Source organism: Hippoglossus stenolepis, chromosome 10, assembly GCF_022539355.2.
Source record: "Hippoglossus stenolepis isolate QCI-W04-F060 chromosome 10, HSTE1.2, whole genome shotgun sequence".
NCBI classification, from domain to species: Eukaryota; Metazoa; Chordata; class Actinopteri; order Pleuronectiformes; family Pleuronectidae; genus Hippoglossus; species Hippoglossus stenolepis.
The window spans coordinates 13,957,722-13,981,447 of record NC_061492.1 but is presented as its reverse complement, the minus strand read 5'-3'; the positions used below and the strand labels follow the sequence as shown (position 1 = coordinate 13,981,447).

Here is a 23,726-nt window from a genome sequence, read left to right as displayed (position 1 = left end):
GTTGGCAGTAACATTGGACCAAGAATCTCCTCTGTCGACAGATCTATGTTGTAATAAACTCATATATTCAAGTGAGAACAACTGAGGCTCACCAAGTAAGTCATTTTATTCACCACTCTAAGCACCGATTAAAAATTCAGCCATCTTTCACCAACCATCTGTGCAGAGGGTTTTTCTTCATCATCTATTTTTAAACCAGAATTGGTCCTCACAACCATAGAAAGACTTGTACACACTGGCTCATGGTAACATTTCATTAACTTTTTGCTTCCCTGGAAGTTCATACCCAGAACTGAGAAACCAGGTGAAACTATGAAGAATAAAGCAGCTGATGAGTTATTTCTGGTGACTAATGGTAAGTGAAATGATTCATATGTGACTCTGTTAAACAAAATGATTAAGATTAATGTCTCAAAAACTCAGATCAGGTCAGGTAGACACAGCTTCTCAAATTGTCTGCACTCCCTGTAAATATTTAACAAATGAACTTCATCTTCTGTTTGTAATGTTGCATGCACACACACACACACACACACACACACACACACACACACACACACACACACACACACACACACACACACACACACACACACACACACACACACACACACACACACACACACACACACACACACACACACACACACACACACACACACACACACAGGGCAATGTCCTGACAAATAATCTCTCCGGGGAAAACAAAATCCCTGTCAGACTGTTTTCATCTCTTCTCTTCTCTTCGTCAAAATGGCGGACGAAGGAAATTCAAGCTCTTTTGTTGCCACATTTGACAAACTGATTTGTGAAGATGACTCCGGCACAGATGAGAACCCTCTCTACTCAAGCCAAGACAAACAGCAAGGTAGAGTAAATGAAAAATGAACTAACATCTTGGTGCATCAACAAGAACCTGTGATATTAGTGCCATAGAGGTAAAATAGGGCTGGAAACCCAGTACTGCACTCATTTCTATGTCATTCTTTATGTGTCCTTATTTTGTCAGTAAGTGATAAAGTCCTCACCTTAGTCATCTGTCTGCATATGTCTGATCTTGATCCACCAATCCTCTGTGTAGTGTCCATGTCCATGCCGAGGCATGAATCCAGTCAGAATCCTTACAGGCTGCTCACAGTGATCCTGGCAGTGATGGCTGTCATTCTCCTGGCCATTGACATTGGCCTGGGAGTCTATTGTAAGTCACCTCTCATCGACTTTGTTTCAATCTGCAGCAGGAAACAGCACCAACACACCAAAATACTCCCTGTTCACCAGCTGTAGTCAGACAGTGACTACAGCTGGTGAACATGCAGTATTTTGCAGCCAGATATTTTCCTCAGGAGTTGAGGGAGAACAAACCTCAGCTCAGAGGAAACTGAATATCTTACTTATATACTGCTGAATGCTGATTTTGTTCAGTGTCTTCTTACAGTTGTTGGCCGAAATAAATCCTGGTTACTTATGACTTGTTTGAAGCTTGAACTTCAAATACAGACATCAAGCATGAAGAGATGAGAATGAAGTTTGATGATTCAATTTATTTAGAAAAAAAATGCCTGATCACCTTTTTCATTCATACTGCACAGCAGGCCAGTATAAGTGGTAAGAAGATGATTATAATTCTTTTCAACTAAAACCTCTGTAACGTTATGTCCTCACCACCTCCAGACAACCAACTCACTGGTGGGCAGCAAACAATAAAAGACATCCAGAGTGAGGTGGCCAAACTGCAGGATGGTTACAATGCTGCGATCCAAGAAAGGATCGATGCCAAGAAGCAGCTGGACAGAGAACTCGGTGAGCAGCAGCGACTCAAGTGGGAGCTTGAACATCAGACCAAAAGATCCAAAGACTACGAGAAGCAGATTCACAGAATTGAAGATGAAGTCTCAGAGTTGAAATCCATCATACCACTATTCAGTGAGAACTTTTCTGTATTTATTTATCAGTTTATCAAATCCCTGATTATTTGCAACTTACATAACACACCATGTTGTCATTTCCAGGCATGGGTTGCAGACACTGTAACGCGGGATGGACGTTCCTGCACCTTAGGTGTTACTACATTCCTTTCTATGACCTCCCTAGACAAAGACAGTGGAAAGACGCCAGACAGTTCTGCAAGAAGTTGGGAGGCGACTTGGCAGTGATAGACACCCCAGAAAAAACCGTAAGATTCGACATTTAGTCGGACGAAACCTGCATTTCCATGTTTGCAATAATAATTTTTACTCCACTTTATATTTTCTTTTTTTGGGCAGTAAAACAGCACTGTGTTGTATGGGTCTAAATAAAATAAATGAATGTGTGTGTATGTGTGTATCGTTGTCAGGTGTCATTAACTAAATTGATAAAAAGTCATCATGATCCCGTGAGATCAATATACCAGGGTGGCTTCTGGATCGGACTGAGCGATGTGGATGAGGAGAACACTTGGAAATGGCCGGATGGAAGAATACTGGCTGAGTCGTAAGAGTTGAATATTGTCATTTTCAGTGTTAGAAATGGAGCACATTTACATATTTATACAACTTAAAATGAACAAATGATCAATAATGTGTTTGAATACAAAGTGAGCAGATATTACGGCTCCATTACCCGTCATTTGTTTCAGATACTGGAACGACGGCGAGCCCAATGATCGTAACAATGAGGATTGTGGAGCTACGTATCCCAGGGACAACCCCTTTAAGGCCTGGAACGACGCTCCATGCAATAACTACCTGAAATGGATTTGTGAAATGGAACCACATGACATGAGTTAATGTAACTTTTTTAAAAGGTTTAATTCAAGTGTAATTGTTTGAAAGAACAACTAACTGCACCTTAAAGACCTTCACACATCTTCCAAATTGTTCCTTTTATTGTCGCATCAACATTTTGTTGAGAATACAAAATAGCAAGAGAGGTTATGAAATACGCACCTGAGTTAAGAAATGAACTATAATATGTAAGTTACTTATTTTACTGTAATAAATAAAATCTTTACTTTATCTATGTACACGTGTGTTACCACTATACAGATCTGGGCACAAGTTTAAAAGATTATCAGGACAATATCCTCCCACATGTCATATGATGTGGGATATTATTAAATATAGTTCTTGCAGAGCGGCATGTGGAGAGTTATCTAACAGTAAGTTGTTAAATTATTCTTGAAATGCCACAGACATGATAAAAACCACATAGGCTACATCCACACTAATATATTATTGTTTTAATTTACATCCACATCAGCATTTTAGCTCCGTATCAGTAATAATCTCCAATCATACTAACACACCTAAAAACACACGTCACGTGACCATTCATTGAAACAGAGGATTTCTTTTCTCGGACTGATGATGATGAGTTGGAACTGTTACTGTTACAACGTGTAGGTCACCAGTGTATCACATACAGAGACAAACAACCATTGACTCCCTATTACATTACATTACATTACATTTCATTTAGCTGACGCTTTTATCCAAAGCGACTTACAATAAGTGCATTCAACCATGAGGGTACAAACCCAGAACAACAAGAATAGAGAAAGTACAATTTCTTCAAAAGAGCAAAACTACAAAGTGCTATAAGTAAGTGCCATTTTAAGTGCGACTAAATTTGTTAGTTTTAAAAATGTTATTCAAGGTATCGTCAGAAGAGGTGTGTTTTTAGTTTGCGATGGAAGATGTGTAAACTTTCTGCTGTCCAGATGTCAATGGGGAGCTCATTCCACCATTTAGGAGCCAGGACAGCAAACAGTCGTGATTTTGAGTGTGTTAGCTAGTGTTTAGCTCGCAGTGAGGGAGCAACAAGCCGATTGGCCGAAGCAGAGTGGAGTGAACGGGCTGGGGTGTAACGTTTGACCATGTCCTGGATGAAGACTGGACCCGATCCGTTCGCAGCATGGTACGCAAGTACTAATGTTTTGAAACGGATGCGGGCAGCCACCGGTAACCAGTGAAGGGAGCGGAGGAGCGGAGTAGTGTGAGTGAATTTAGGTTAAAAACCAGTCGAGCTGCTGCATTCTGAATGCGCTGCAGAGGTCGGATGGCACTAGCAGGTAGACCTGCCAGGAGGGAGTTACAATAGTCTAGGCGTGAGATGACCAGGGCCTGGACCAGAACCTGCACCGCCTTCTGAGTGAGAAGGTGGCGTATTCTCCTGATGTTGTACAGCATGAATCGACAGGAACGTGTTGTTACAGTAATGTTGGCAGTAAGGGAGAGTTGGCTGTCGAGTGTCACACCCAGGTTCCTAGCAGTCTGAGTGGGGTTAACACGGAGTTGTCAAAGTTAATAGTCAGGTCATGGGTGGGAGAGTTATGACAAAGAAATGTAACTAGGGCTACGTTGTAGCACCAACGGGCCCGAGCGCAGGCATTTTGAAGCCTGTTGCGGTTAGTGGAGAGAGCGATCAATGACCAAGCGCACGTCTCCGCATTGCATGTGTTTTGCGCACTGCGGCAAGGACAAATGCTTCACTTCCTGCGTCCGTCACGCGATGTCGATCCTTGCCTGCTAATTGCTCATTACGGTCCACGCTATCAATTGCACATCACACTGTGAAAATTTTATGTAAATCGAATGATAGTTGTAAAACAAAGCTTACTTCCTGTTGCCAGTAGGTGGCGCTATGACACTGAGGAAATATTGACACAGAGCTGTTCAGGCTTGGACTCTAATCATGTGACAGAAGTTTGGTAGTGATAGGACTATGCACACTGGAGTTATGACAACATCGTGTCCTTTGGCGAAGGATGAACCTTTGCCGCACCGCAATGTTTACACAGTTTGAGGAAATGTCACAATTCTGACCATGATCCAATGACTTGACTGAGCTCTTTTGAGCTGTATATTGTTAAGCAGCCAGGAGCAGTGCATCAAAGAATAAAACATGTCACTTCCTGTAGCCAGCAGGTGGCGCTGTGATTTTAAGAAATGATTTCTGTGTAGATGTCATCAGGCCGGGATTCTTGTTTTACATGTCTAGTTTGGACTCGATTGGACCATGTATGACTCGATTGGACCATGTATGTCCGAAGTACAGAACCTCATGTTTTGATGGCGTCTTTGACGCCACGCCACAGTCACACCGTGTGACGAAAAATCGATCTTTGAGTTAGTTTTTATCTCCATCTTGTTGTGATGACACTCATCTCAATTTGAAGTTGATCAGATGAAAGCCCTGGGACAAGTTCATCAAAGTAAAAATGCATTTACAAAGCAGAAATTTTGTAGATTAGAAGTAGAATCCATTGTTTCACCTACATGTGCTGATCTATCCAAGGAGCGAGGGCCCTTTAATACTCCTCGCACCTTTAACTTTACATTGAAGTTCTTAAACCATCATCAGAAATACAACTTTTCATCACTGTGATGGGATAGAGTCGTGATTGCCATTTTGTGTGTGATTCAAAGTTTGAAAATGGTCTGTTCATGTTTGTTTACAAGGGATATTCTACATCTTATCCTATATATTAAAGGGGACATAGCATGCAAATTCCACTTTGTTAGTGCTTCTACAGGTTAATGTGGGTATCTGGCATGTCTACCAACCCAAAAACTCTGGGGAAAAAACACTCGCGCGTTTTGTTATAGTTCCTCTAAGTCAGAAACGTCATGCTTGAGCGACTCGATTGCGCTTCCTGGGTATTGTGTCGTAACAAGGAACTGGAAGTCTCCTACATGGTCTTTGGGCCCCCCCCCCGTCCCCCCACACTCGTTACTTCCGGGTTTACACCGGAGGCTGCGAGGCAGCGCAGCGCCGTTCCCAAGCACGCAGCCGGGCTGTTCACACGGGACGAGCATTTCTCCGCTGGTCAGCCCGCGATTCACTCACATGTGGCATTTGTCTGGATCGTTGGGACTGGGAGGCTGCAGCAGCTGCTCGGGAGCAACCGCTCGCTCCCCGTGCGTGAGCTGGAATTTGTGTCAGCGCTACACAGCCAGCAGTGTGGAAGACTTCCGCAGTGTTCAGCGCTACTGTAACCCCAGAACCCCGACATTCAACGGGAACAACAAGCGGAGAAAGCAGAATCGCGGGCTGACCTTATATATACAGTCTATGGGGCTGACCAGCGCGGAGAAATCCTCGTCCCGTGTGAACAGCCAGGCGGCTGCGGCTGGAGAGCGCTGCGCTGCCTGCAGCGGTCTTCCACACTGCCAGCTGTGTGGAAGACTTCCTGAGTGTTCAGCTCTACTGTATGCCGGGTACAGTAGTTGGCGGGTTACAGTAGTTACGCCGGGTTACAGTAGTTCCGCCGGGTTACAGTAGTTACGCCGGGGTACACGAGGCCCGAGCGCCGCTGCGAGCAGCGCAGCGCCGTTCTCACGCAGCCGCCTGGCTGTTCACACGGGCGTGCATTTCTCCGCTGGTCAGCCCCATAGACTGTATATATAAGGTCAGCCCGCGATTCTGCTTTCTCCGCTTGTTGTTGTACCCGTTGAATGTCGGGGTTGGGGTAAATGATGGTCTTCATATGCCCCCACCTCTCTTTCTCTCTCTGTCTGTCTGCTTGTGTGCTTGTAGTGGATGGGCAGAGGGGGACATTTAATTATGTGATTGGGAAAATTAAAACTCCAGGACAACAAGGGGAATACAAAGTATGGGATGCATATTTGATAATTTATATCATATAAAATATGTAATTTATATCGTTTAAAATCGTGGGGGGAGAGGGGGGAGGGGGGAGCTGGCTCATTAGCATTTAAAGGAACAGGCACTCAAAACAGGTCACTCTGTGGAGGGCTGTTTTAGACAGGGTAAAAAGGGTGCTGTTTTATATGATCCTTGTGGTATTTTGACCAAAGTATGTTACAGACATTTCATTAAGACCCCAAGGAACCATATCAACTTGTGGTAAAATGGGCATGCTATGTCCCCTTTAAATCATATAAACTCTTGTTGCTTTTTACATAAGTGAGATATAAAAAATATGTTGCAGTTGTAATATTTCCATCTTCCTGTAGAAATTTAACTCCAAAATTGAATTAGTTGAGATCTCAAATTTCCTTCAAAATTAAGACAAACACAATCAAGTAACACTGTATCGATTTACGGTGATAGTCAGCAGCAACTGTGTCTTATTCTGAAAATATCTGGCAGTTAGATGCTTACTATCGCTATTTGATCACCAGCCATAATGAGGTCACTCTACTCTGCCTTATACAGCTTGTTGGAGCTAAGTTCAGGTGAAGGTGCTGATGGCTGATGAATTAAAGGAAGAAACTAAACTTGCACCTGTGAAACAGTGAATTTTCAGCTTGTAAAACAGCAAAACTTTAGTCTCAGTGGAATAAATCCTGAGAACAAATTATTCGATTTTGAATCTTTTAATAATTGTTTTAAATATGGGAGGGAACCGGAGCACCTGGAGAAAAGCCACAACAAGACTTAAGTCTGAGTGGAATAAATACTGAGAGCAAATAATTCCATTTTATACATTTTATTCATTCTTATAAATGTGGGGATAACAGGAGCACATGGAGAAAACATATTTAAATTTGAAAGTGAAGCTATCAGAATAACATCATCCACCTTTTATCTCCGGAAGAAGGAAGAGAAGCCTGCTCTGAAAGAGGAGAGGCAGGCTTTTGCACAGGCGTCTTTTCAAAGAGGAGCTAATTGATATCTCAAGTTCTGGATCTCTTAAAAGAAAGGAAACCAATAGCATCTCTGGACAAGGCCACTTCTTACACAACTCCTTGAAAATGACTTCGTCAAGGATTGTGTTGGGGTTGAAAGTTGAGTCAATGTCTTTGACCTCGGCCCATATTCTCTCCAGCAGATGATGACTTGTGTCTGTTATGTCGACATCAGTCCGGGTCACCTTTGCCTTATTATAGCTTCGTGTGATGAGCTGGTCCAAGAGAACACTGACATACATTTTACATCTGTCTGCTGCCAGCATCTTTGCAATCTTCTCCCTGGAGTTGCTGTCTGATGATGCTGAGTTCTCCTTTTCTTTGCTGACCTCTGATGATGTTGTCTGCTTCGATCTTTTCTCCTCAATGCTGCTGACCACTGCTGGTGTTGACTGCTTCGATCTTTTATTCCCACTGCTGCTGACCTCTGATGATGTTGTCTGCTTCGATGTTTTCTCCTCAATGCTGTTGAACTCTGATGATGTTGACTGCTTCGGTCTTTTCTTCCCTCCGCTGCTGACCTCTGATGATGACGTCTGCTTCGTTCCTTTCTCCTCAATTCCGTTGAACACTGCTGGTGTTGACCGCTTCGATCTTTTATTCTCACTGCTGCTGACCTCTGATGATGTTGACTGCTTCGATCTTTTCTCCTCAATGCTGCTGACCTCTGATGATGATGACTGCTTGTTTGTTTCCAGTGAGTCGATGGCCATAAAAGCCTCTGACACCCTTTTTGTGTGGCAGTTAACTTGGTTGTTCAGCCACCAGCTTATCAAGGACAGAAAACAAAACACCCTCGTCTGAATGTCTGCATATATGCCCCTGTGTGCCTTAGGAACAGCCACCTTTTTCACTGGACCTGAACTAATGTCTGAATTCCTTCCAGGTGCGATGTGCACATAGATGAGATCTGAAAGCTGTTTTGTGAATACAAGAACCTTTTCAGATGGAGGCTTTTGCAGTGTTTGGAATGCAGAACTTTCATTTCCACCTCCCGGCTTCTCCTTCTCCAGAAGCACAGCGTCAATACTAGCCATCAATGACTGTATCGTCAGCCTCCTATTGACTTTGGTCTCCTCCTTGAATTTTTTCGCGACCCCTGTCAGTATTTGAAGCGTCCCTGCTGTGGCAAAAGTCTTTATGAAAAGACTATTGATCGTCCTCATTCCTTTACTTATTGAGAGGTTTGGCTGTGGAGATTCCTTTCCATTTTTGCTGTCCTTATTGATTGACTCAATAATTTCATCTAAAGCCATATCAATCTCTGGAGAAAACGATGAATTGAGAAAGAGGCTGTCATTGAACTCATTAAAGAAGTCTGTGATGTCAGTCAAACTATTGTTGATTGTTTCCTGGACAAGCATCTTCCCACTGTCCATACTGCTTGTTGTTGAACCTCCCTCTGAGGAACTACCTGACTTGGAGCTGACTCCTGAAGAGTGGGAGCCTGAAGAGGTCCTACACATCTGAATGGGATCATCTGAAGCGTCCTGTTCCTCTGAGGAAATGGCCCGACTTCGCCTGCGCGATTGACACTCGAGCAAGAGTTCGATTTTTGCATCTGCCTTTAACGTCTCGCAGGCATAACAGATCATCTTCTGGACTTTAGCGGGGTTAATGAGGCGGGTTGGTATAGGCTTCTCAGAGCTCACACAGGTGGATCTTGCAGACAAGGTGGAGTTGACAGTCTTCGTCACCTCCTCTACAACCAAGTCTGTGAGCTTATCCAAACTCTTGGACTTTGTTGTGCCTGGTGAAAGACTGTCGTTGAGAGTGTCGCCCAGAATGGACCGAACTTCTTCCTCAGACAAGGGTGCAAGGGGACATCGCTTTGCAATGGCATTTGAAACGGTCGTCATTAACTTCAGCAGAAGATCTGCCAACATAAATGTTGTAGCTTCATCCGGTTTGCATGACTTCAACAGCTCCCACTGCTCTGCAGTGATCTTCGTAAAGGACTCGGCTGAGGCGGACAGTCTCTACCTTTATATCCATTTGTTTCACTCTCCGAGTGATCTCCATTGCGACTGTTGTTTGTTTCAATGTGTGTTACGAATGTGTTATTTTCGCTGTTCAAGATGTGTTTTCCAAATTCTCATGAAAAATCTCTTATCTTCTTTGTTCTACCAATTCGCTGGTTAGTGCAGACTGATTCTTCACCTCTTATTTTTCTGAGATAAAGAGCATCTTTAAAGAATAGAAAGGGAATTGAAGCAAAGGAGTTTAAAGGAATTGAAGCAAAGGAGGTTTAAGAAATTCAAACAAAGGGGGTTAAAGGACTATGATGTGACTAATAGATCAAAGGAAACCATAAACTGTTTTGCCTGCTGCCGACTGGCCGACGGTACCGCAACATCCGGGCCCGCACCACCAGGCTCAGAGACAGTTTCATCCCCCAGGCCATAAGACTTTTAAACTCCTCCAATCTGCAATAACTCCACTAAACCAGCACCTTAGCATATTTGCACTATTGCACATAATTGCACTATTGTTTTTTTTCTTTAGGTGTATATATATATTTAGATATATATATTTTATTTTCTATTTAAAATTTTTGATATTCTATTTTATATTTATATTTTACACCAAAGTTGGGATCTGCGATTTTGTTTTATGGTTTGTATTAAGCATATATTTAACAAAGCACTTTGTCAACTCCAAATACAAATGACTTCTGAGTCATTTTCTATTGCTTTTTTCAAAATGTCAGTTTTTACTACGTATGACTGATCTGTGGAGAAAGGCATTTCCTGTGTATGCTGAGTGAATATTATAGAAGTGACACTAAATCTGATTCTGATTGTGTTGCAAGTTGATTTAGCGCAGCATCACACGAGCCAAGAAGTTAAAACCTGAACAATACGAGCTCTTCACAGAAATATCAGTAGTGGCATATGTACCAACCAGTAACTAACTAAAAGCTGAAGAGCAGGTTCACACTGAACACATGGGGAACATTATGCTGCCTGTACATTCTACACACTAAACCTTTAAGGTTTCTACATTCTATTGGCCAGGTATTCAGTATCCTAAGCATCCACATTTAGATTTAAAGGGGACATAGCATGCAAATTCCACTTTGCTAGTGCTTCTACACGTTAATGTGGGTATCTGGCATGTCTACCAACCCCAAAACTCTGGGAAAAAAACACTTGCGCGTTTTGTTATGGTTCCTCTAAGTCAGAAACGTCATGCTTGAGCGACTCGATTGAGCTTCCTGGGTTTTGTGTCGTAACAAGGCACTGGAAGTCTCCCTACATGGTCTTGGCCCACCCCCCACCTCATCCCCCCGTCCCCCCGTCCCCCCACACTCGTTACGCCGGGTTTACACCGGACGCAGCGAGGCTGCGAGGCAGCGCAGCGCCGTTCCCAAGCGCGCAGCCGCCTGGCTGTTCACACGGGACGAGCATTTCTCCGCTGGTCAGCCCGCGATTCACTCACATGTGGCATTTGTCTGGATCGTTGGGACTGGGAGGCTGCAGCAGTTGCTCGGGCGCGACCGCTCGCTCTCCCATGCGTGAGCTGGAATTTGTGTCAACGCCACACAGCCAGCAGTGTGGAAGACTTCCGCAGTGTTCAGCACTACTGTACCACTGGGACAAACACATAGAGCCCCCCCCACTCGTTACGCCGGTTTTACACCGGACGAGGCAGCGCAGCGCCGTTCTCCAGCGCGCAGCCGCCTGGCTGTTCACACGGGACGTGCATTTCTCCGCACTGGTCAGCCCCATAGACTGTATATATAAGGTCAGCCCGCGATTCTGCTTTCTCCGCTTGTTGTTGTACCCGTTGAATGTCGGGGTTCGGGGGTAAATGATGGTCTTCATAGCCCCCACCTCTCTTTCTTTTCTCTCTGTCTGTCTGCTTGTGTGCTTGTAGTGGATGGGCAGAGGGGGACATTTAATTATGTGATTGGGAAAATTAAAACTCCAGGACAACAGAAGGGAATACAAAGTATGGGATGCATATTTGATAATTTATATCATATAAAATATGTAATTTATATCGTTTAAAATCATGGGGGGAGAGGGGGAGGGGGGAGCTGGCTCATTCGCATTTAAAGGAACAGGCACTCAAAACAGGTCACTCTGTGGAGAGCTGTTTTATACAGGGTAAAAAGGGTGCTGTTTTAAATGATCCTTGTGGTATTTTGACCAAAGTATGTTACAGACATTTCATTAAGACCCCAAGGAACCATATCAACTTGTGGTAAAATGGGCATGCTATGTCCCCTTTAAAGATGGAAAAATAATTACATTACCAGAGTTTAAATTGGGTTCACAACTACTGAGACAACCTATTTGAGAAAATAGGTTTAAGAATAGAGAGGATGACTGTGGTTTTTCCGAGCATGGGAAGTCTGAGTTTAAATCAGTTATAGCAACTCAAAACTAAACTGCAATGTGCCGGATTGGGGAGCGTATGAATGTTGTTTAACTGAAGTGAATATCAGGGACTGAACTAATCTCCAAGTCTCAGTGTCTCCGACTACACCCTGATCTGGACTCAGCTCCACCAAGAGAACAACCACAGCCAGCAGTGGTGCAGCCTGATGACCAGTCGGACACTTTGCTGCTACCGCTGCAGAGGGCGCAGGCAGCAGCTCCAGCCGTCCCTAACCTCTATCCAGACTCCGACCTTGTTGCAGCAGAGGATGTGGACAGGCTTCCAGCATACACCACTCCATATGTGGCAGCCCATATTCCACGGCAAAATGGAAAAAGGACAATTCATGGCTTAAATGCAACCTCGCAAGCACCGAGGGGGCGCTAGTCAGTTATTTTGCCACGCCCATTCCTTAAAACCATCTGAATGTCTGCAGGGGGGGGGGGCTGTTGTTACACAAATGTAGTTTGAGGGAGGTTGAACCTCGAATACCGAAGTTATAGCAATTTTGTGTGTCACGGCGAGTTGATGAACTTTGACGCCACGCCACTATTACATTTTTACTTTGATGTACTTGTCCCAGGGCTTTCATCAGATCAACTTCATATGGAGATGAGTGTCATCACAACAAGATGGAGATGAAAACTACCTCAAAGATCGATTTTTCGTCACACGGTGTGACCGTGGCGTCAAAGTTTGATTACACGCCATCAAAACACAAGGTTCTGTATCTCAGACATATTTGGTCCAATCGAGTCCAAACTAGACATGTAAGACAAGATTCCCGGCCTGATGACATCTACACAGAAATTATGAATTGAAATCACAGCGCCCCCTGGTGGCAACAGGAAATGTCTTGTTTTTGGAACGTCTTACACTTGGAAGTATTCCTCCTCATCCACTGACCACAACCATGTCAAACTGTGTCAAATGGGTCTCAAGACATTGATAATGTAGGCATAAGATGACTGTGACTTTTCTTCAAACGCCATAATAGTGGCGTGGCGTCAAAGTTCATCAACTCGCCGTGACACACAAAATTGCTATAACTTCGGTATTCGAGGTTCAACCTCCCTCAAACTACATTTGTGCAACAACAGCCCCCTGCAGACATTCAGATGGTTTTAAGGAATGGGCGTGGCAAAATAACTGACTAGCGCCCCCTAAAGAATAGCCCCGGCACTACGATTGGCCGACATCTACAAAAATCGATAGGGACATGTGTCTTTTCATGACAAACAAAAAAGTCTCTCGGATAAATATGCTAGACCAAACAGGAAGCCCGCCATTTTGGCTTTGGTGGCCATTTTGGCCATTTTCTACAATTTTACTCTGATGAACTTGTCCTAGGGCTTTCATCAGATCAACTTCAACTTCTGGGAATGTCATCTCAACAAGATGGAGATATAATCAGCCTCGGTATATTTGATTTCATCACACGGTGTGACCATGGCGTGGCATCAAAGTTTGATTACACGCCATCAAAACATGAGGTTCTGTATCTCTGACATATTTGTTCCAATCGAGTTCCAAACTAGACATGTAAGACAAGAGTCCCGGCTTGGTGACATCTACACAGAAATCTTGACTTAAAATCACAGCACCACCTGCTGGCTACAGGAAGTGACATGTTTTACTTTGATGAACTGCTCCTGGCTGCTTTACAATATACAGCTCAAAAGAGCTCAGTCAAGTCATTGGATCATGGTCAGAATTGTGACATTTCCTCAAACTGTGTAAACATTGAGGTGCGGCGAAGGTTCATCCTTCGCCAAAGGAGATGATGTTGTCATAAGTCCAGTGTGCATTGTCCTATCACCACCAAACTGATGTCTCATGATCAGAGACCAAGCCTGAACAGCTCTATGTGTCAATATTTCCTCAGTGTCATAGCGCCACCTACTGATTCGCCATGAAACAGGAAGTACTTTGTAAATCCACTCTGCATTATCCAACCGGCTCCGAACTACTGACCTATGATCACTATCCTGACCTGAACACATCCATATATTAATATTAGTTCAGGGTCATAGCGCCATCTACTGATCAGTGTGATAATTAAGTTGTTGTAACATTGTCCAATTGACACAAAATTGCTCACGCTACATCAGAGCCCCTACTTGAACAGATCTATTAGTCTGTATGTAATAATAGTGCTGGCGCCACCTACTGGCAACAGGAAGTACGCTTTGTTTTACAACTATCATTCGATTTACATAAAATTTTCACAGTGTGATGTGCAATTGATAGCGTGGACCGTAATGAGCAATTAGCAGGTAAGGATTGACAACATGTGACGGACGCAGGAAGTGAAGCGTTTGTCCTTGCCGCAGTGTGCAAAACGCATGTAACGCGGAGACGTGTGCTTGGTCATTGATCGCTCTCTCCACTAACCGCAACAGGCTTGAAAATGCCTGTGCTCGGGCCCGTTAGTGCTACAACGTAGCCCTAGTTGAGACTTGATATTTGACATCTTTATGATATATAGCCTATCATAAATAAAAAGAAAACACAAATAAAGCCAAATATATAGAATTTGAATTAAGAAAATAGACATAAAATGTAAGAATGAATGTTCATTTTTTCTGCATTGTTTATTCTGTAAAATTATATTTTTACCAAACAGTGATACCAACGTGCCGTTGAAATACTCACATCAGATTTTTATTGGCCATATGATAAATGGGTGGTGCTCTAGTGTCGGAGAAGTTTTTGATATCTTTAATATTGTGCATGAGAAACGTAAAGGAATTGGAATGCATTAGATTAGGGTGGTTTATGTTTTGTGCTGGGAGTTACCATCCTGTCTCTGGCATTGGGATGAGATGGACCTTGAGACAGAAGGTTTCTCGTTTGCCTGTTGGCAGTAACATTGGACCAAGAATCTCCTCTGTCGACAGATCTATGTTGTAATAAACTCATATATTCAAGTGAGAACAACTGAGGCTCACCAAGTAAATTATTTTATTCACCACTCTGAGCACCGTTTAAAAATTCAGCCGTCTTTCACCAACCATCTGTGAAGAGGGTTTTTCTTCATCATCTAGTTTTAAACCAGAAGTGGTCCTCACAACCATAGAAAGACTTGTACACACTGGCTCATGGTAACATTTCATTAACTTTTTGCTTCCCTGGAAGTTCATACCCAGAACTGAGAAACCAGGTGAAACTATGAAGAATAAAGCAGCTGATGAGTTATTTCTGGTGACTAATGGTGAGTGAAATGATTCATATGTGACTCTGTTAAACAAAAGGATTAAGATTAATGTCTCAAAAACTCAGATCAGGTCAGGTAGACACAGCTTCTCAAATTGTCTGCACTCCCTGTAAATATTTAACAAATGAACTTCATTTTCTGTTTGTAATGTTGCACGCACACACACACACACACACACACACACACACACACACACACACACACACACACACACCACACACACACAGGGCAATGTCCTGACAAATAATCTCTCCGGTGAAAACAAAATCCCTGTCAGACTGTTTTCATCTCTTCTCTTCTCTTCGTCAAAATGGCGGACGAAGGAAATTCAAGCTCTTTTGTTGCCACATTTGACAAACTGATTTGTGAAGATGACTCCGGCACAGATGAGAACCCTCTCTACTCAAGCCAAGACAAACAGCAAGGTAGAGTAAATGAAAAATGAACTAACATCTTGGTGCATCAACAAGAACCTGTGATATTAGTGCCATAGAGGTAAAATAGGGCTGGAAACCCAGTACTGCACTATTTCTATGTCATTCTTTATGTGTCCTTATTTTGTCTGTAAGTGATAAAGTCCTCACCTTAGTCATCTGTCTGCATATGTCTGATCTTGATCCACCAATCCTCTGTGTAGTGTCCATGTCCATGCCGAGGCATGAATCCAGTCAGAATCCTTACAGGCTGCTCACAGTGATCCTGGCAGTGATGGCTGTCATTCTCCTGGCCATTGACATTGGCCTGGGAGTCTATTGTAAGTCACCTCTCATCGACTTTGTTTCAATCTGCAGCAGGAAACAGCACCAACACACCAAAATACTCCCTGTTCACCAGCTGTAGTCACTGTCTGACTACAGCTGGTGAACATGCAGTATTTTGCAGCCAGATATTTTCCTCAGGAGTTGAGGGAGAACAAACCTCAGCTCAGAGGAAACTGAATATCTTACTTATATACTGCTGAATGCTGATTTTGTTCAGTGTCTTCTTACAGTTGTTGGCCGAAATAAATCCTGGTTACTTATGACTTGTTTGAAGCTTGAACTTCAAATACAGACATCAAGCATGAAGAGATGAGAATGAAGTTTGATGATTCAATCTATTTTGAAAAAAATGCCCAATCACCTTTTTCATTCATACTGCACAGCAGGCCAGTATAAGTGGTAAGAAGATGATTATAATTCTTTTCAACTAAAACCTCTGTAACGTTATGTCCTCACCACCTCCAGACAACCAACTCACTGGTGGGCAGCAAACAATAAAATACATCCACAGTGAAGTGGCCAAACTGCAGGATGGTTACAATGCTGCGATCCAAGAAAGGATCGATGCCAAGAAGCAGCTGGACAGAGAACTCGGTGAGCAGCAGCGACTCAAGTGGGAGATTGAACATCAGACCAAAAGATCCAAAGACTACGAGAAGCAGATTCACAGAATTCAAGATGAAGTCTCAGAGTTGAAATCCATCATACCCCTACTCAGTGAGAGCTTTTCTGTATTTATTTATCAGTTTATCAAATCCCTGATTATTTGCGACTTACATAACACACCATGTTGTCATTTCCAGGCATGGGTTGCAGACACTGTAACCCGGGATGGACGTTCCTGCACCTTAGGTGTTACTACATTACTTTCTATGACCTCCATAGAAAAAGATCGTGGAATGACGCCAGACAGTTCTGCAAGAAGTTGGGAGGCGACTTGGCAGTGATAGACACCCCAGAAAAAACCGTAAGATTCAACATGTAGTCGGACGAAACCTGCATTTCCATGTTTGCAATAATAATTTTTACTCCACTTTATATTTTCTTTTTTGGGCAGTAAAACAGCACTGTGTTGTATGGGTCTAAATAAAATAAATTAATGTGTGTGTATGTGTGTATCACCGGTGTTGTCAGGTGTCTATAACTAAATTGATAAATAGTCATCATGATCCCGCGAGATCAATATACCAGGGTGCCTACTGGATCGGACTGAGCGATGTGGATCAGGAAGACATTTGGAAATGGCCAGATGGAAGAAGACTGGCTGAGTCGTAAGAGTTGAATATTGTCATTTTCAGTGTTAGAAATGGTTGCGAGAGCACATTTACATATTTATACAACTTAAAATGAATAAATGATCACTAATGTGTTTGAATACAAAGTGAGCAGATATTACGGCTCCATAACCCGTCATTTGTTTCAGATACTGGAACGACGGCGAGCCCAACGATCATGACGATGAGGATTGTGGAGCTACGTATCCCAGGGACAACCCCTTTAAGGCCTGGAACGACGCTCCATGCAATATGTACATGAAATGGATTTGTGAAATGGAACCACATGACATGAGTTAATGTAACTTTTTTAAAAGGTTTAATTCAAGTGTAATTGTTTGAAAGAACAACTAACTGCACCTTAAAGACCTTCACACATCTTCCAAATTGTTCCTTTTATTGTCGCATCAATATTTTGTTGAGAATACAAAATAGCAAGAGAGGTTTTGAAATACACACCTGAGTTAAGAAATGAACTATAAAATGTAAGTTACTTATTTTACTGTAATAAATAAAATCTTTACTTTATCTATGTACACGTATGTTACCACTATACAGATCTGGGCACAAGTTTAAAAGATTATCAGGACAATATCCTCCCACATGTCATATGATGTGGGATATTATTAAATATAGTTCTTGCAGAGTGGCATGTGGAGAGTTATCTAACAGTAAATTGTTAAATTAATCTTGAAATGCCACAGACATGATAAAAACCACATAGGCTACATCCACACCAATATGTTATTGTTTTAATTTACATCCACATCAGCATTTTAGCTCCGTATCAGTAATAATCTCCAATCATACTAACACACCTAAAAACACACGTCACGTGACCATTCATTGATAGAGAGGATTTATTTTCTCGGACTGATAATGATGAGTTGGAACTGTTACTGAACGTAAGTGTTTTGTAACGTTTTGTCTTCACCACTGGTAGCTGAGTTGCGTCATCATTTCTAAATGTCTACATTTTTTCGTCTATACTGCAACACGGGAGTTTTCAAAGTAAAACATAGCCAGCAGCGCTTCCAAACTTCCCTGTTTTAGGGGCTTTAAAAACATCCGGAGCGGTATGCATGTCAGACATAAATGTAGTAGTGTGGAAGTAGCCTTGGTATTAACTGGACTGAATGGAGCTCGACAGTTCGGGTCTAGCAATTCCTTAAATGTCTGTGATCGTGTCCTCTTCACACTCTTCACAACCCCCCACAAGGACATCCTGAGATGCAGAGAACTACCACTGACCAGGAATTCTGTAGGTATGAACAGTTTGTGGATCAAACGATCAAACGTGACAAAATGCACCACTGTTTCCAACGGGAACTACACTCTGTTAAACTATAGCATAGGTAAAACTTACAAACTGGCAATTTGGTCTGTATTTACCATTTAATAAATAAACAAAAGCTAATGCTCATTTGTTGACTTCCATGTCTGACCATCCTGCCAAACCTTTTAGTATCTTAATAGCTTTGTGTGTGTGAAGCACAGTGTCTCTGATCCCACACCTCTCTGCCAAAGCCTGCCGGCCGCATGACGCTCACACCACCGCAAAGTGCTGCCGAAGTTGCTTGAGAAGCTGCTGAGTGTCAACGTGCTCAGGAAAAGCATCCTCAGACTTTTGAGCTGCGGTGTAGCTGCTCTGAAGGTCTCCAATCTGCACACAGACAAAAGATATCACTTCATCATGAAGTTTACTGTCTCTCTAACCCCTGCACAGTGTAGATAGAGAAATAAACAGACATAAATACCTTTTCAGAGAGAATGGAGAGATTGAAGTGTGGCTCGTACATGTGAGGGGCCAGGGATGCAGCTGTCTGTAGGAAGGCTTTAGACTGGATTGAAGATAGGACAATTATTTAAATGTTTAACAGCACGATAATTAATGACAATTGAATTTAAAAGAGTTATGGACAAGTTTTTTTACTTTTAATTTATTTAACTTAATGGGTAGGACATGACAACCTGCTAACATTTCTCCTTGCAGTTTGTGTCTGCAGAGCTCGCCTCCACCACCTCAGTACCAGATGACTATATTTACAACCCTTGACAGACGTCACCTATCTGGCTTGAACTTGGGCCAGTACGTAATGTTGCTGTCGTGTTAGCTCAGTTTAGGTTCCGCTCAAAGAATACAGCTGTTGGCTGTTGTTGACAAATTTAAAATGAACCACAGGTATTTTTTTAATAGTCTGACATCCAAACATCCCTAAACAGTATTAGTATTATTGTGATGGCACAAAGCTGCGTGTTACACTCAGCCAAAGGAGCTAACACACAGTCTGTGCTGCAATAGAAAATCCATAGTCTCATATAATACTGTACATCTCATAATATCTTGTCTCATACTATGATGTTAATACCAAACAGATTTATCACCCAGCTCTTTTAAACATTTTTTAAATAATCAATAACGTATTTGAGAAATATCTTCTGGTAAAACAGAGTACATTAATGCTGGTTGTTTAATGGCCCTCTAATAATGGCCTACACCACATTAGAGTGTTAAAATGTCTAAAGCAACATGATCTCATACCTCATATTTCAACAGAGGAATAAAAGCTGTTTATGACTAAAAGCTATGACGTCACCTGCTCAATACGACCTTTGCGTAGCTCCAGCACAGCCAAGTTGTTGTAGGCCTCAGCGTGGTCATTGTTAAAAGCCAGAGACAGTTTAAAACACTGGTAGGCCAGTGTCAAGTCTCCTATGCCCTATAGAAAAAAAAAAAGAGTACACACACTTTTTATTAGCTTCTACCTGAATGTTGGGAGATTGTTTTGATAACAAGAAAGTCATGGATCGTGATGAAAAAAAATCAAGCATATCTAGGGGACTGTTATCTATGAGTGTGTGCAATTTGGTGCGGTTCCAAATAAAAACCTGAATCTACCAGATTTTAATGTGTTTCCATAGTGGGTAGGCTTTTTCACCATCAATGTGTAGCTGAGCTCATGTGGACTCAGTAGGGAATCAAACAGTTTACATGTTTCTTCAATAGTTTGAGAACTATGTCCAAACACCCTTGGATTCCTGTGCGAAAATGTACGGGGACTATCGGGCTTTGGCAGAGGTATGCGCTCTACTGAGTGCCATTCTAGTATTAACTGTGAGCATGGCCCCTGCAATCATTATGCATTCTGGGATATTTCTGGGTATTGCTAACTCACCACGGCCACATGGCCTATGTTGTACCAAACATCAGCCTGCTCTTCATCATTGTCCACCAGGGCCAAAGCCCTCTCAAAGGACGACAGAGTCATATCGTACTGCTGCGCGTAGAAGCAGCACAGGCCCAGGTTGTTGTACAGCTGGCAGTTATACACCCCCATCTGGAGCAGCCGTCTAACATAGAGGGACGCACAGTGCATCACAGATGGGATGCAGCTCCTTATTACCTATACTGTAACATCACATTGCACACATTGTACATGAAAGTTACACTGACCTGTAGAACCGCAGGGCGATCTCTGGCTGATCAGTATAGAAGTGATTGCTGCCTATACACGCTATAGCCTCCACGTGAGTGTTGTCCTGCTTCAGCACGTCTTTGTAGTACTCCGTGGCTGATGAAATGTTGTTCATCTCCTGTGAGAATATCACACTTTACTTATTCATTTCTTTCTTTGGGCAGTTGTGTCTTGACGTAGGAGCTAGTGGAGTGCATTGTAGTGACCGTGGTGACATGCTGTACCTCATGAATCCGAGCGATTCCTGTTAAAAGGGTGACCTCACCAGGGAAGTGGTCCAGGCCTTGCTTGAAAAGGTTGAGTGCTGTTATTGGTTGATCAAGGCGCTGGTAAACCTGAGAGAAAACACACACACAAGGTTTTCCTCTACATTCATCAACGCTCAGTTCAGGAAGAAGTAAGGAGGAATATTTTTCTCATGCAACGACATGTGAAGTATGGCTCCGATATCTCCATCACTACCTTTGCCAGATAGAGAAATGTGTCCACCACCTCTTGGTGGTTGAGAGCTGATCGAAACTGTTTTTCTGCTTCTCGATATAAACCAAGCCTGCGGAGGTCAAAAACATCAAACATGACGAACATTAAGAAGAAGACTTTTACAAATGTCAAAAATGCTGAGCTTAAGCTATTTGGATGTTTACTTGCCTGTAGTAACATTTTCCCAGCTGAACTTTCCACCACCAGTCTTTGAACTGAGCGTGTTCAGTAGCTTGCGCAGCCAAATCTAGAGCCTGGTGAAGAAATAGTATGTCTTTGTTTGGTGCATGACAATGACATGACAACCAATTGTCTTTGTGCTGTGAATTTATGAACCACTTACATTTTTCACATCGTTTTCATGATGGAAGATGTACTCAAACAGCGTCTGAGGAGGGAAATGATGGTTACGTGATATGTGAGAAAATGTGATGATCTTGATTCATTTTTGCACTTCACATTCTCAGTCTTACCCTGGACAAGTTGGGCTTTTGGGAATACTTGGCCAGATTTAGTCTTGACAAGTTAATAAATGGTCCCTCTGGATTGGTCAGCATTGAAGCCTGTCGAGCAACATACCAGGCTAAATGATTCAGGGGTTTTTCATAGCCAGAACAATGTATAACACAATAAAAAAAGTTTTCATAATCTACATGAAAATGCCAGTGGTAGGACAGTTGGAATATATTAGTCATAATACATGCACATGCAAAATCCCAGCCCTGTTAACTCACCGTTCCCAGACGGATGAATCTACCAGAAGCACTCGTGACCGGCCGAGCAGTGCTCGCAGTGCGGGGAGTTTTGATGGCCTGCTCCATTGTCCCAGGACGCCCTGACTGTGTGCTGGGTCTCACGAACCCTGTGATGGGACGCCCGGCGTGTGTCATAGGCCTTGAATTCAAAAAAAGGATCATGAAACCTGATCAAGCATCTTTTAACCTCGTTGTAAATTTCAAGGCAAAATTTCAAGCAGCCAGTACCTGACAGCTGGTGTGGGCCCCCCGCCCTGACTTGTTCCCGGGAGCCTCAGTGATGTTCCGGGGCCTAGAAGAAAGGTCGGGTATTATCAAGCTTGCAAATTGAACCAATTGAATATGAATTTGCTCAATAAGAGAAACAGCAGAAGAGTTTAGACCCACGTGCTACTTGAGCTATTGAGCTCTCATCCAGCATCATCTCAGCAATGCCCTCCTGGTCGACCTCAACTTCGTCTATGTATACCATCTCTGTCAGAGCACGAGTTTTCAAGCCCCAGGCAGCCTGTAACACACACACACACACACACACACACACACACACACACACACACACACACACACACACACACACACACACACACACACACACACACACACACAGACACACACACTGTTAAATCATGTATAGATTAGGGTTAGGGTGTCACATCTTCCAGGTAACCATGTCACAGTCAGGACCCATGATGAACTAACTACGCGACAGAGGATGTAAACAAAGGACAGAGAGGAACAGTCGGCAGTGAAGTTACCTCTGAGATAAACAAGGATGACTCCTTTAGACGGCATGCAGTGACGAAAGAGGAAAGTTGAGGACGCATGTGGATACAAGTGAGAGAAGAGAATAAAAACAAAATAAGACATCAGACCGAAGAAATCAAAGGTAAAGTGCAGAGTGTGTTGCAGCAGTAATAAATATATATATAAACATGACGAAGTAAATTCAACATTATCTTAGTTAAATCACGGTTAACCGCGCGGATTAATGGAGATTATGCTCCAGTTGCTGCAGGTTGCCAGTGTTAGCAGGCTTTTCCTTGACAGATAATCGCTAGCATGCTAGGCTAACCGGGCTAACTGCAGCACGGTACCTGGTCGTATGGGTTGTCTTGTAATATTTTGGTACAGATGTCCGAACACTGCTGGAGTTTCCGCCTCCTGGAATAGCTCCAGGCCAGAAACAGCGGGTCCATCGACACCTCCATGGCGTGGGTCGGAAAAGAAAGAGAAACAGCTTCAGCGATGAAGGGTTAGCAGAGAGAGGAGGAAAGATCGTGAAGCTTTCTCTGTCGCTCGGCAACAGCGGAGGGGGCGGGGCTCCACCCACGTAGTTTCCTGTAAAGAAATGAGGAAAAAATAAACTTACCAAAATATTGTATTTTGATGCATAATAAAAAAACAGTGTGACAGAACATAAAAATAATAGCATACATACATATAAGAGCATATCAAAAATAACCGTGTAAAAGTGTGTCATACTAAATAAATAAAGATATAAATTTCAAACAGAAAAGTTACAAATAAAGCATAGAAAGTAGAATATAAATGTAAAATAACTGTGAAATGAGTTTGGTGTAGAACTCTTCTTCGTGTGTAGATAGACACATACTGCTTCCAGTGTAAAGTGGTGGATGTAAGTGAATATCTTTTGCGTTTATATAGATTATATATTATTATTATATTATAACTTCGTCCTTTAAGAAATTAACTTAGCAACATGAAGCAACAAAACAAACAAAT

At 42.7% G+C, this 23,726-nt stretch overlaps 3 protein-coding genes across 4 annotated transcripts; 2 read left to right on the top strand and 1 right to left on the bottom strand.

Annotated features, from left to right (window-relative positions):
* The first annotated feature begins 663 nt into the window (after positions 1 to 663).
* LOC118116795 (C-type lectin domain family 4 member M-like) lies at positions 664 to 2,851 on the top strand. Its single transcript, XM_035168666.2, has 6 exons — positions 664 to 868; positions 1,082 to 1,198; positions 1,672 to 1,923; positions 2,010 to 2,173; positions 2,336 to 2,472; positions 2,618 to 2,851. Exons 1-6 carry the CDS (start codon positions 754 to 756, stop codon positions 2,766 to 2,768), a joined length of 936 nt encoding a protein of 311 aa, XP_035024557.2. The 5' UTR covers positions 664 to 753; the 3' UTR covers positions 2,769 to 2,851.
* A 12,591-nt stretch (positions 2,852 to 15,442) lies between these two features.
* On the top strand, positions 15,443 to 17,655 carry LOC118116793 (CD209 antigen-like). Its single transcript, XM_035168665.2, has 6 exons — positions 15,443 to 15,662; positions 15,875 to 15,991; positions 16,464 to 16,715; positions 16,802 to 16,965; positions 17,133 to 17,269; positions 17,422 to 17,655. Exons 1-6 carry the CDS (start codon positions 15,548 to 15,550, stop codon positions 17,570 to 17,572), a joined length of 936 nt encoding a protein of 311 aa, XP_035024556.2. The 5' UTR covers positions 15,443 to 15,547; the 3' UTR covers positions 17,573 to 17,655.
* ttc8 (tetratricopeptide repeat domain 8) lies at positions 17,649 to 23,288 on the bottom strand. 2 transcript variants are annotated; one of them, XM_035168661.2, is made up of 15 exons: positions 23,078 to 23,288; positions 22,739 to 22,762; positions 22,371 to 22,491; positions 22,212 to 22,275; positions 21,963 to 22,122; positions 21,702 to 21,791; positions 21,572 to 21,616; positions 21,397 to 21,482; positions 21,211 to 21,298; positions 20,973 to 21,083; positions 20,727 to 20,866; positions 20,449 to 20,623; positions 19,870 to 19,992; positions 19,030 to 19,113; positions 17,649 to 18,935 (listed from the first exon to the last, which is right to left on the bottom strand). In XM_035168661.2, exons 1-15 carry the CDS (start codon positions 23,189 to 23,191, stop codon positions 18,819 to 18,821), a joined length of 1,542 nt encoding a protein of 513 aa, XP_035024552.1. In that variant the 5' UTR covers positions 23,192 to 23,288; the 3' UTR covers positions 17,649 to 18,818. The 2 variants fall into 2 exon arrangements, with proteins under 2 accessions (XP_035024552.1, XP_035024553.1); XM_035168662.2 differs by lacking the exon at positions 22,739 to 22,762.
* Positions 23,289 to 23,726: the final 438 nt, after the last annotated feature.

Coding starts and splice junctions, on each gene's coding strand:
- LOC118116795 (XM_035168666.2), top strand. CDS start 754: ATGGCGGACGAAGGAAATTCAAGCTCTTTTGTTGCCACATTTGACAAA. Junction 1,924..2,009: donor ATCCATCATACCACTATTCA/GTGAGAACTTTT, acceptor TGTCATTTCCAG/GCATGGGTTGCAGACACTGT. Junction 2,174..2,335: donor TAGACACCCCAGAAAAAACC/GTAAGATTCGAC, acceptor TATCGTTGTCAG/GTGTCATTAACTAAATTGAT.
- ttc8 (XM_035168661.2), bottom strand. CDS start 23,191: ATGGAGGTGTCGATGGACCCGCTGTTTCTGGCCTGGAGCTATTCCAGG. Junction 22,492..22,738: donor CATCCTTGTTTATCTCAGAG/GTAACTTCACTG, acceptor TGTGTGTTACAG/GCTGCCTGGGGCTTGAAAAC. Junction 21,084..21,210: donor CATTTCTCTATCTGGCAAAG/GTAGTGATGGAG, acceptor GTTTTCTCTCAG/GTTTACCAGCGCCTTGATCA.
- LOC118116793 (XM_035168665.2), top strand. CDS start 15,548: ATGGCGGACGAAGGAAATTCAAGCTCTTTTGTTGCCACATTTGACAAA. Junction 15,663..15,874: donor AAGCCAAGACAAACAGCAAG/GTAGAGTAAATG, acceptor TCCTCTGTGTAG/TGTCCATGTCCATGCCGAGG. Junction 17,270..17,421: donor GGAAGAAGACTGGCTGAGTC/GTAAGAGTTGAA, acceptor CATTTGTTTCAG/ATACTGGAACGACGGCGAGC.